Here is a 12,307-nt window from a genome sequence, read left to right as displayed (position 1 = left end):
TAATATTTTGGCAGATGCCCTTCTCCAGAGCAATCTACAGCTCAAATCTTGCTACACAGTGAGACCGGTGTAGTATTGTCTTGCCCAAGGACCCTTACTGGTGTAAAATGTTTACACGTAAAATGGTCAGTAGGGTTACCCCTGCACTACACCCACCAGAGCAAGAGTTCTTCTACCACTGATCCAGCTAAGGATATTTGTGTGTGTAAACAGGCTTCCTATAACACTCACCACCACCTTCAGGACTTTCTTTACTCCATCTGTGAGAACTGAGTCATAAACTGCAGCCTTCACCTCAATCTGGTGGTGCCCCAGTTCCATAGGAATGATAATGTATGAGATAGATCTAGAGCTCATCGCCTCCACATCAACTGTGGTACGGTATTTGCCCTTCTTGCTGGCTGCACTGCAAACATGGTTCACCTCTATGAATTCCACACGAACCTAGTGGGGACAAGAAGTCAGAAATACCAGCATCAGCAAATGTAAAGATTGCCTCATATGTGAACATACCCCTGACAGAGTGGAATCAGTATCTAATTCACACACAGAGATCTGTTATATGGCAATGTATAGGTTTCAAATATATGACAATTAAAACACATGGATTTCCATCATATTCATCTTTGATATGTTTAATATTAATATGTAGGTGACCTATCGGCCATCATATTAGAAACTGTCCATATTCAAACTGCTAATATATCTCTCACTGTATAACTTCTTAGGAGAAGGAAAATACTTGCAGTGGAAACCAACGTAAAAAGATTTTAGACCAGATAATTTTGAAGCATATCTTTTGGTCTATTCGTCATGAAGGTTTGGGTGTAACGCATATACTCAACAATATCTGATAGGTCTTTTTGGTCTTTTTAAATTACCAAATTCAATAAAAGTCATTTGTGATTAATTACATTGTGCACAAACACCCACACAAACACACCAGTGAACAGTTTTACCCAGCCAATCTGCCTTCCCTTTCCAAAGGCAATGATGTTCTGTGGCAATGACACCACATGTAACACCACCAGTATTCAGTTTGATAAGCACACAGTTTAGAGCTTCATTGCCTCGAAGGGTAGAAACTAATTAATACCTCCATGAGTCTGTGATTTTTCACTTAAGAAATGTACCTTATTTTTCTTACTGGCAAAGTTGTGAAGAATGGCTTTGATTTCTAACTGTTCATTGCGCACTGCTGAGTAAGGCAGTTTTAGGTCCACAAAGAAGTCCTTTTTAACAATCATTTCATAAGGATCGGCCACACAGATACCTGGAGAGAATGAAAAACAGCAAGTGGATCAGACACAGCAGTGCTGCTGGAGTTTTTAAACCACTCAGTGTCACCACTGGACTAACAATCGTCCACCAATCAAAAACACCCAGCAGACAGAGTCTTGTGTCCACTGATGAAGGACTAGAGGACAGCCGACACACACTGTGCAACAACAGATGTGCTACTGTCTCTGGCTTTACATCTAAAAGGTGAGTCAACAAGGGAGGCGTGTCTCACAGAACAGAGTGGACAGTAAGTAGGTTATGGTTGACCAGTGCATTATCATTGTATATTTTTTGCAGTGAAGGTCAAAAGTGAGACCAATGTTTATACACATACCATGGGTCTTGGACAGACTAACGGCTAGGATCTGCCAAGTAGTGATGGAATCTTTCAGGTAGTTGTTATCAAGGCTGAGGATTGTTGTATCACTGGATGAATAAGGAAAGAAAGAGTTATATATAGATACAAATGCATTTATCACTACACCATTTACAATGAGATAAATACTAGAAACAATACTAAGAAAACATGAATGTATAATTTGCATTTACCATGGGCCTTCCTGGCAGGCTGGCAGCAGCCAGTCTTCCCAGAGCCAGCTCTCAGGGAACTGTGTACGTGATGTAATTTGATCAGAACTTTCATACATATCATCATCTTCCTCACCTATAAAGGCATGGGCAAACACACAGGGAGCTTGGCAAGGTAGACAAAAGAAGATAAAATATATGACTTGATAATTTAACCTGTGACTGGCTGACTGATCTAAACAAAAATGTTCAGACCACATGGTGCCTGACAGCTTTCCTAGAGACCTAGATCTCCCAGAACTCAAACAAGGTTCCAGAGCAGGGTGGGTCCTTACTGCGAGCCAGGTGCATTACTTCCCCTTGGTCCTCCACCTTCTGTGATTCCATCTCCTTGCAGCAGTGCAGGAAGGCTTTGATACAATCTTCACTTTCAGTAATGAATGTAGATCTCCTTTCACAAGTGTAGCCCAGGCGGTTTTTTCTCAGGCCATCTGCGCAGCATTTCTTTTGATCGCCAGTGTATTTGCTGGCTGTAAGGTAAAGGGTAGGTCAGTTAAAACTGGCTATAAATTCCCTAATTCCACCCCTGAACTCCACTTATCACTCATGTTGCCACCAACGCTAGGAAGTGGAGGACAAGCACATACTTCTGTTGAGACACTGGACAACCAAACACACAGGAGGAGAACATTGACTGCCCTGTCTGGTTCAAACATTCACTGAGAGATGCCTGTGCTGGCTGTGCTGTGCTGTGTGTGGGGGCAAAGGCATTTGTGATCTATATGACTTCCGACTTTGGGGGGCTAATTACTGGGGCTCAAACTGGCAATATTCCAATGACAGGGACACTTGTTCTCATGGTCCTCTATGGACATACCTGTTGGTGTTTCTGTAGTGGTACAATGAGTACTTCAACTGCAGATACATACTCAGTGTGTGGGTGATCTGTAGAATAGTCTGAGCCCTCCGTCTTCTACTTGGTGCAGTAGGACAGTTAGATGCTAGTCAGAAAAAAAAGTCCATTATTGTCACATGCACTCTTTAATGATGCTGTTAACTTTATTATAATCATTATGTTATTATTATTTTTCATAAAGTACTGTAGAGAAATTTGCAGCTGTTTTCTTCTAAATTATGTCTAAATTTTATCATAGTATTAATTGGAAAAAAAGCAGACTATCAACTGTACTTGTTCTAGTCTCTGTGCCTCCAGCTTTGTCAGACTCAAACAGCAGACCTGCGTCATAGAAAACCCCCATACTGTCTTTACCACTGCCAGCTGTACATCCAGTGTCATGCTTCTCAATGATGCTCCAGACCTGTTGGTAAAAAAGTAAACAACTGCTCCGACAACTAAGGTACAGTAATCTGTGGCCAGAACCAGTGTCAGCAAGATGGTACAGGACAAGGCAGGCATTGCCAATATTAATCCTGGAGCTCCCATGGTCTAGTATTTGTGTATTTACAGCACAGTTTATTATGATAACACCCCTTACCTTTTCCTGTGTAAGTCTGTTCTTGTTGAGGACAAAAACACCCTTGTCCACTGCCACCAGTCCAACTTTGGCACCTGGATCTCCAGTAATCTTTAGCCCAAAACGCTCTCCAGGTTGATATGTGCTCTTGTGATCCTTGACCTCCACTTTTAGCTGGAGTTAAAAGATTAATAGGCCACAGTTCTCAGTCTGAAGACAGTAGAGCTGGGCATAATATGTCATGCATTACACTGCAGGAGCAGCTTGGTTCTGTATCTTCTGATGAAATATATATAGAAATATATTATGTAGTACACCTTTAGCTATATGATTTTATATCTTTGACATTGCACCTTTAAAACACGTGATGACGTATGACAAAAAATGAACTCTTTCCAGTTCAAAATTGTGAGTGTATTACTTTTAACTTTTTGTAAAAACATGCAGTAGTTGTCTTACCGTCCCCATACAGGTGTCTTTCATTTCAACCCAGACAGAGTCAGACACAACCTCGGCAGCTTTCGTGTGGTAGTACGCCACCACGCGGAAAGAAGGAATCATGTCCTTGGTGACTGGTAAAGACAGAGTGATGAGAGACTGTCCTTGCCTTTTGAACCTCTTTGCTTGGGCAATCTGCCCTTTACTGAGGATCTGAGAATATGAATATGAGGAGACTCATGAGACTATTGCTGAGTGACCTGAGGTTATAAAGAAAGTGCAGTTGAAGGAATTTACAAGGGACTATTTTCAGGATGATTATCTAGGATGATTGTTTAATCATACAAATCATACTTCTATAAAATCATATTTATATTATTATCAAGTATCAATTTGGATCCTGTTCCTTCTGTTCCCAAAATACTTAAAATATTTCAGAATATAAAAAGATAATTTATATAATAAGTGATTTCCAAAACAGTAAAAATCAAATTGTTTAAGGTGTGTGTGTTGTGCAAAGTACTAACCAAGTAAGTGAAATCTTGATTTTGGACCCCAGGGCTCTTGTCAAAGTTTAGATTAACTTTCACATTCTCGCCAGGTTGTAGTTCAATGCCAATGTGGAGGTAATTGCCAGAGCCTGCTTTAGGTGTGTAGGCTTGGGCAATCATTTCTTTTACGTCCTGTCTGTGGTCTGCTATGCTTGGGTCATTGGTTTTTACCTGAAAGAGAAAGCAGTCAATGCATGGTTTGAATACACTAAATGCTCATATTGTCATTCATTCATTCATTCATTCATTCATTTTCTGTAACCATTTCATCCTGATCAGAATCAGTCCTCACAGACAGTTACCAGAGGCCAGGGTCAAACCCAGGACCCCAAGACCCTGAAGCAGTTTGGCAGCTCTTCTACCTGCAGCGCCACAATGCTGCCAAATTTCATATTTGAATTACAGCTAAATACTGTCACAGAGTGTGGATTGTTTTTCAGCGTGGAGAACATTTTTCTTCCATTCATCAGTGTTTTATGAATTTCATACTGAAGTTTCCAGGTTATTGATAAGTGGTCAGTTTCTGTCACATAAATAAACTCACTGTGACTTTTAGACTCTTGTCTGTTCCCTGGGTGTTGACTGTGACCTTTGCCAAACCATTGGCCTTGGTTCGACCTGTTTGTCCTCCAGGCTGCACCACCACATCGACACCTTTAGCTGGAGTCTGGTCTGGGTTCGTCACATAAACCTACTCAAATCACAAATTCAGATTGGCACTGCAAATTCTATTTTATAATAAAATAATAAAGGTATACATACACACACACATTTTATAATAAAAGAATTATATATATATATATATATATATATATATACACAACACACGCACACCTTGACATCAAAAGGCATTCCAGGTTTAAAGAATTTGGGTGTCTTTTGGAAGTGGATGGTGTACGGAGACGTCACAATATAAATGCCTCCCCTCTGAGCATCAACCATTTCACTCCCTGAAAAATCAAACAAGCAAACAGTCATATTTGAGCATAAATAATATTAATAATGTTACAATAATTATCTCATTGTACAAATTAGTTTCAGTTTTCAGTATCAGTAAAATACATGGTATCTACCCAGCAGGAGACATTGATCCAATGCCACAGGACACACACACATGCACACAGTTTTCCATAGACATAATGATAAATGTAGCTAATTAACACTACACTGAACACTAACCTTAACTTCAGTAACCAAAATGGAAACTACTGGATATTTTACTTCTTCTAATAAAAATGTTTAGAAATGTCAGGTTCTGCTTTTTGTCCTGACAAAAACAAATAATGTTCTGAGAAGTGAGTGTGTTTTTTGCACTTTTCCCTCACATTATACATGAACAAACAAACACACACTCACACATACATTTCAATGTTATCCTTGTGTCCTGTGGATTTCTGTTTAGTGACCAGTTTGAACCTGTGAATTGTGGGGACAGTATAAAGACTGTTCTATTTTCATAAGGGGTAATAATTCTAACCTAACATTTACATTAACACTTACCTTAACCCTTACCACTTACTTTAACCCTAAAAATAACACTAAACCCTAATCCTAAAAACTAACACTTACTCTTACACTAAATCCTGAGTCCATTCCACACTATAAATCTTACTCTAAACCTTAACACTAACAGTAACCCTGGTCCCCACAGTGTGAGTGTATAAACTGGTCCTGTCAATGTGATATATTCCTGAAACACACACACACACACTCACACACTCTTACCACTCTCGGTTAAAACGCTGACTGATATGTACAAGGAGCTTCCCACCAACTCTTGGATGTTTGGGAACGTTTTCAGAATCATGTCCTTTGTCAGTTCAGCAATGCCCTCTCCCTGTTGGATCTACAAAGAAAACGTAAACACAGTCTTATATTTGCTGAACCACAAATTGAAGAAACAGCATTCAGCAAGTGGAAGGCACTCACCCAGCCAGCACACCATAGTGAGGCCCACATGAGCAAAACTTGTGCTAGATGGGTTCAAGTTGGGCATAGACTCATGTTGGGTTGGTACGTGGGGTTTTAATGGGATTTAGGTGGGTTGCCTCTATCAGATAAAAGTGGGCAGCCCAGTAACTCTCATTATGCTCTCATTATGTATGGGCCATACACTTATCATATCCTGGTCCAATCTCTGACCCTGGAAGGCACCCACATATGGGACCACCTTTTAACCCACAGATTACACTTCCTGGGACCCAGCTGGGCTGGTTGTGCTGGCTGGGCAGATTTGCTCATTGCTCCTCGCAGTGTAAAATCAAGTCTGAGGACTCACTGCAACTCTTCTTAAAGAGGCTGCCAGGATGGTCTTGGCGTCACCTTGTATCAAACCAAACACCACAAACGCCACTCCTTCCACCTTGTTCCCAAATAGGTACCTTCAGATAATACACAGTTGTTACACTTTGTACTTCTGTGGCTTTCTGGTCTTGCATAGTCATGATCTAAACCACTATTATGTTGTAAAATGCTTGTAGCTACCCTGTACTTCAATGACAGTCTTTAGTTTTAGACGTGTTCCACTTACTTGGCTCTGATGTGCACTTGAAGCTTCTCATCATCCACATAGAAGAAAGACTTTCTTGGTTCTAAGGTGATTTCAAAGGTTGGCAGGACTGCAAAGCAATGTATACAAGTCAGGACACATGTAGACACACAGCAGGCATGTCGTTATATTTTAGATATAAGATCCTCACCATATTCTTTCACTTCAAATTCAGCTGTGAAGTTCTTCTGAGGAAGGTTCTTGTACCGTGCAGCCACAGTCCATATTCCTGGGCTGAGGAGGACAATACACTTCAATCGACAATATCAAATGCCGTCTGAGACATCACACTGTGGCGTGTCTCTGAAATTGTACTGCACATGATGAGAATGCATTACTGCAGTGCACTAACCTGGCAAGATCAGGGATACTGTATTTCCCAGTCAGAATCCCTTGTTTAGGGAAGATTGTGTCCTGGTGAATTGTGATTCCTTGGGGGTTCTTGGAAAGTGAAGGTAGAAATATTACTAATTAGATGTGACATATACAGACATCATGTAACTTTAACCACCCTTTCACAGCAGCTGAGTCAGCAGCAGGACCAACACATTGCTCCTTCTCACAGATTGTTTTAAAATGGATTTAGCTTCTTAACTCTTAACCAAAACCCTCAGATTACCAGAGTTGTAATCTCAGAAAGAATTGTTTATGGGATTTCTGACACTGTTCCCTCTCTGTTCTGATTCAGAACACATTCACCCAAACACAGAGGTGACACTGTGGTCAGTAGCACATTATAATAATAAGACTTGCTTTTTGAGGACTTACTATGATTTCCATGAAGATTCCAGTCTGGTCTAGTGGCTGCAAATCTGGAGTCACTGAAAAGACCCTGTACTGAACTGGAGAAAGATGGAGAAGATCAAGATTTAGAAACACAAACTGGCCAACTCTTTCTAAAATTGTTGGAGGCACTTTTTATAGTTTACCGGTGAGTTGAGTGGTTTGTACCTGTGCTGCTGGGTGTGTAAATGCTCTTGTCTGTTTGGATGAATATATAGCCAGATTGGAATGAAACCATGACCACCTTCTCCAGGACTCCCGTGGGAAAGTAGGCCTGCAGATACACGTACTGCTTCTCTAAGGGGTCATAGCTGAAGTCGTCCTTGTTTTCAGGAATCTGAGCCACAGGAAAACAACCTGCTAATTTTTGGGATGTGTGATTGAAGATTTTAAAGGACTAGTCTGGGAGGAACTTATATTTAAATACACCACCTGCCAAATATGACTATTTATGGCACTTCTCCACTGCATAACTACATGACTCTACTCAACTAGGCACAGCTCTTTTGCTTTTTCACTGGCCAAATCTGGTACCTTGTCCCTCGAACTGGGTAAGTTTTCAGTCTCAGCATGCTCGAGGTTCCAACCTTGCAGAATAGGTACTAAATGTTGATGCGTAAACCCTGCAGAGCACTGATTGGCCAGAGAGATGTCTATCGCCACGAAATGCAGAGCACAAACACGCTGCTAGAAAAATCTCTTAAGTTATAGCAGCTTTCACATTGATTTTTATTGGACACACAACCGCAGCTCATAACTTTACCTCGGAGTGATTTGAAGAAGTTTAAATTCTTCTTTGGGCTGATGGCCGACGAAAATTTCCAGCAAAGGCCGAACATGCAACAAGTAAAACTGATCTGTGAGAGCTGTGTTCAGTCCAAAAAACAAAAACAATACGTGAATACATGATGAGTAAACAGAGCCTAACTTTACCGCCGCAATTGTGGTTCTCAAAGCTAGCGATTCCTGTTAGAGACAGGGTTTTGTAGGGTTTCGTAGGGAGAGCTGTGCCAGTGGAAATGTGACCATATCGAGCTGTGTTGACTTGAGTCATGTAGAGCCAGATCCATGCAGTGGAAAAACACAATTAGTTAATGTTTAGCTTTGTAATGAAGCTGAGAGACCTATTTAGCTAGCAAGTAGTAAAACCTTCAGAATAGCTTCATGCTAACTGTATACTTCAACCATGAACTACTTAGCTCATGGTGTAATCTCTGGTAAATATATGTATGTGGTGTGTGATGTTTAAAGCATGATCATTTGTAATGCTTATGCTAATAATGCTAATTAGCCCCTGCTTTTGTTGAAGTTAAAAGATATATCTGTGTAGGTCTATTTGAGATTAAACAACAATTCAACCTGATGCTTGAAGATTAAGGCATGCTACGTGGTGTGCAACATGCTAATTAGCCTCATAGCTCCAGTGTGAAATTAAAGACACTGTTTTCTGGCATCAGATATGTCTCGGCTTATATCTGTAAAAATAAAGACCCCCCTCCTGTGTAAGTCAAGTGTTTTGCCCTCTTAGCATGTGCAAATGGTGTTGTTTAGCTTTGTTAGCATATCTGTGTAGCCTTGTTAGCATATCCATATGTTGTTGATTAGCTTTGTTAGCATAACCATGTGGTGTTGATTAGCCATGTTAGCATATCTGTGTGGTGTTGATTAGCCTGGTTAGCATATACATGCAGTGTTGATTAGCCTTGTTAGCATGTGCACGTGGTGTTGTATATCTTTGTGGTGTTGATTAGCTTTGTTAGCATATATGTGTGGTGTTGATTGGCATTGTTAGCCTGTGCATGTGGTGTTGTATATCTGTGGTGTTGAGTATTTGCTAGGAAATGTATGAGTGAAACAAGTGTTTATAACAAGGGAACATTTCCACTATGAAACTGTAGTGTTCCCAATACAGTCTCAAACACACAGATTCAAACAGCCATGGTTTCTTACATCACACTTGTGGGGTGGAGAATTAAAGTTAAAGCTTGTGGAGCGTGGTGAAGGGATAAGTTGCATAGTCATGGATCTGTGCATAGAGTTTGTAGAAGGAGATATTTGACGTACAGATCAGGGGGCATTTGAAGCAGGCACTGCTCATATATCGTCTACTGACCTTAGTCTGGCATCACTCACCTTTATGGCCACCAGAGCCTGGTAGCTGCTTGCAGCAGTGAGGGTCACACTTTTAGATTCCAGCTCGATGGTTTTACGTGGATAGTTCTTCACAATGATCCTCACTTGGAGATCTCCTCCAGCGTAATCCTGTGCCTCCACAAACACATTCTCAAAGCTGCCCACCCTCAGCAGGTTCGGGGCCATCAGGACGTTGCTGGAAGGGTGAATGAAAGAGTTTTTAGGTTTGTAGTTAATTTATATGACCTAGTCACTCACTAGGGGTGTAAAGGTACACAATTCATGGTACGATTCACACCACTGTATGGACCCTACTGTTCCGTACAAATTCAGAATTGTTGGAAAATAAAAAAGGATGAGGCTGGGTTTCCTTTTGTCCATTTACAATTGTGCAAGTTACAGTATGCTCCACATAATGTTATATACTTGGATCCAAAGCAGTGCATTTGTGAAGGAAGTCCTGAAGTCCAGGGTCAGAGTATCTGTTGCAAGTCTTCTCTGATGTATGACTTCTGTAGAATAGAGATATTGGACCTTTCTAATTTCCACTCTTCTACTGTTTTTCATAGCTTGTCAGCTCGTATTCAAACACTGCCATTGTACGGCTGTAAATGGCAGGGACAGCGGTTTGGCTTATGTGCGCAGGGGATAGAATGTTGTAACGGGGCTTGAATACTTTTATTAAAACCTTGAAACCAGGGTTCTCTACCACTGTATATGGGAGCATAGCCGAAGAAATGTACACGGGGAACCCAAAAGTTTCCCACACACTTGATTTGAAAGAAGCAGGCAGACCCTCTAGCTCCTGTGTATTGCTTCCACTCGTCATACTCTGCGCATAAACTGAGATACACTTAGGCTGTTTCTCAATGCAAAGTATGTCAAGTTCAAATGGCTGTACTTGGTAGTACAAACTTGGAGAGTTTGACTCGTGAGTACAAACCCCCGAGGACACTGTGATCATTACGTAATTGGAACGCTGGTATACACGGTGAGTCACCATCTCCGTGGTGCGAAAAAATTTATTTTGCTGAGGCTGGTACAAAATGCATCCTGGGATATCTGACTCTCTCAAATCTACAGAAGTCATGTCCCAGTAAAAGGGAACAGTACTTGGACTGAGACTGATGAAGTTTCCCAAGAACACAAGAACATAATTACAGACAAGAACACATATTGAGAAACAGCTTTAGCATGGCAGGCTAAGCAATGTGTACAGCTAAGATTTTCTGGTGCAACTCGCTTGTGAAGTTTAGTTCCGTATTACGTTCACTGGTCTTTGCACATTCCTATGGATGCATGTACCGTGTATTCTCTGTGAGATGGAACCATGACGGTACGGTACAAATACATTGTTACTGTTGTCATTTGCTATGTGTGTATGTGCAATATACTTACAGTGGGTCACATAATGTGAGCAGTGGCGAATACAGGAGAGCAACAGCGATCCACAGCAGATTCACCTGCATCCTGCTGGTGTCTGAACAAGTGTTTGTTACTGTGCAGATACACAGCTTTTATATGGACACACACATACACCCACACACACACATCTCACACTCCCCTCTCTTCTGAGGGTCCACCTACAGGGTCCACCTCTTCCCATCATTGTGGTTATGTAAGACTGGCATTTTACCAGCAGAGATCAGCTACCAACAGAGATAAGCCTCCACCTGAGGTTTACTTCTTATTGTGTCCTCACTGATCATGTTTTGAGTCATGTTTTTCAACACATTCCTGCTGACAAAGATGCTCAGCTGCACCAAGAACCTGCTGACAACACTTTAACGGACGGTGTTACCTCACACTGTAAAATAACCCTGGACACACACCAACATGAAGTTTCTAATGCATTCATGTATCACCCAGATTTCAAGGCCCCTTACAAAATTGAGAGACTTCAGAAAGTTCACATAGATTTTCACACAGTGAAGGGAAAAAAATATGGAATCATCTTGAAATTTGAAACAGAGACTGGCACAAGTCTAAACTTCACAGTGAACTTAAGACCCATTTATGTTTACATTTAAGCTGTTAATTATAAACTCCTACAGAATAGAAATCAAACGCAGAGTCTGGCCAATTTGTTGTGTGTCCCCAGTTGGCTGCGTTTAAAATGTGGTGCAATAAAGAAATTAGAACGGTTATAAAAGGAAAACATAAGGGTAGTGTGAGGAAAATGTTAAAGTATCAGAAGAGATAACTCCAAGCAGTAGGCCTTAACTTGGCTGGCTAACAGAAATCCTTCTTTGTGGAATACCCACTGGGAGGGGAATGGAATGGGACCCAGCACTACCTCCTGAACAGACGAAGACACAGTGAACGGTAGAGTGTGGGTGAATTATGGTGACATTCAGAGGTCAAACCCAGGACCCTGTTTGATTGTTAAGGTGGATTCAGGTCACCCCGTGGTCAGACCACAGATTCTGTTGATGTGGCAGTTGACAGGGAGAGTTGGAGATTACGATAGAGACAGAATGAGAGAAATAGAGAGAATGTTAGAGAGAGGGAGAAAGAGGAATAGAAATATAGAAAAGGTGAGGCAGAACAGAAAGAGATAGAGACAGGTG

General features: G+C 41.1%; 1 protein-coding gene across 2 annotated transcripts in view; it reads right to left on the bottom strand.

Moving 5' to 3' along the window:
* Positions 1-11,262, bottom strand: part of LOC136686722 (complement C3-like) — a 30,707-nt gene extending 19,445 nt beyond the window's left edge. For both annotated transcript variants that reach the window (XR_010800366.1, XM_066660659.1), the window contains exons 1-21: positions 11,136-11,262; positions 9,738-9,933; positions 7,773-7,941; positions 7,590-7,663; positions 7,174-7,262; positions 6,973-7,055; positions 6,804-6,891; positions 6,552-6,654; positions 5,999-6,119; positions 5,108-5,223; positions 4,818-4,964; positions 4,250-4,444; positions 3,744-3,935; positions 3,306-3,458; positions 2,999-3,128; positions 2,739-2,810; positions 2,145-2,339; positions 1,831-1,945; positions 1,616-1,707; positions 1,134-1,273; positions 232-444 (exon numbers count right to left, since the gene is read on the bottom strand). Coding sequence is in view for 1 of the 2 variants with exons in the window: in XM_066660659.1 (XP_066516756.1) it covers positions 232-444; positions 1,134-1,273; positions 1,616-1,707; positions 1,831-1,945; positions 2,145-2,339; positions 2,739-2,810; positions 2,999-3,128; positions 3,306-3,458; positions 3,744-3,935; positions 4,250-4,444; positions 4,818-4,964; positions 5,108-5,223; positions 5,999-6,119; positions 6,552-6,654; positions 6,804-6,891; positions 6,973-7,055; positions 7,174-7,262; positions 7,590-7,663; positions 7,773-7,941; positions 9,738-9,933; positions 11,136-11,206 (2,754 nt within the window). In the remaining variant the exon portion in view is untranslated. The remainder of the gene's footprint in view (positions 1-231; positions 445-1,133; positions 1,274-1,615; positions 1,708-1,830; positions 1,946-2,144; positions 2,340-2,738; positions 2,811-2,998; positions 3,129-3,305; positions 3,459-3,743; positions 3,936-4,249; positions 4,445-4,817; positions 4,965-5,107; positions 5,224-5,998; positions 6,120-6,551; positions 6,655-6,803; positions 6,892-6,972; positions 7,056-7,173; positions 7,263-7,589; positions 7,664-7,772; positions 7,942-9,737; positions 9,934-11,135) is intronic.
* Between the last annotated feature and the right edge of the window lie 1,045 nt (positions 11,263-12,307).

This window comes from Hoplias malabaricus, chromosome 2 (genome assembly GCF_029633855.1).
Source record: "Hoplias malabaricus isolate fHopMal1 chromosome 2, fHopMal1.hap1, whole genome shotgun sequence".
Classification (NCBI taxonomy): Eukaryota; Metazoa; Chordata; class Actinopteri; order Characiformes; family Erythrinidae; genus Hoplias; species Hoplias malabaricus.
This window is presented reverse-complemented; position numbering and strand designations above follow the sequence as displayed.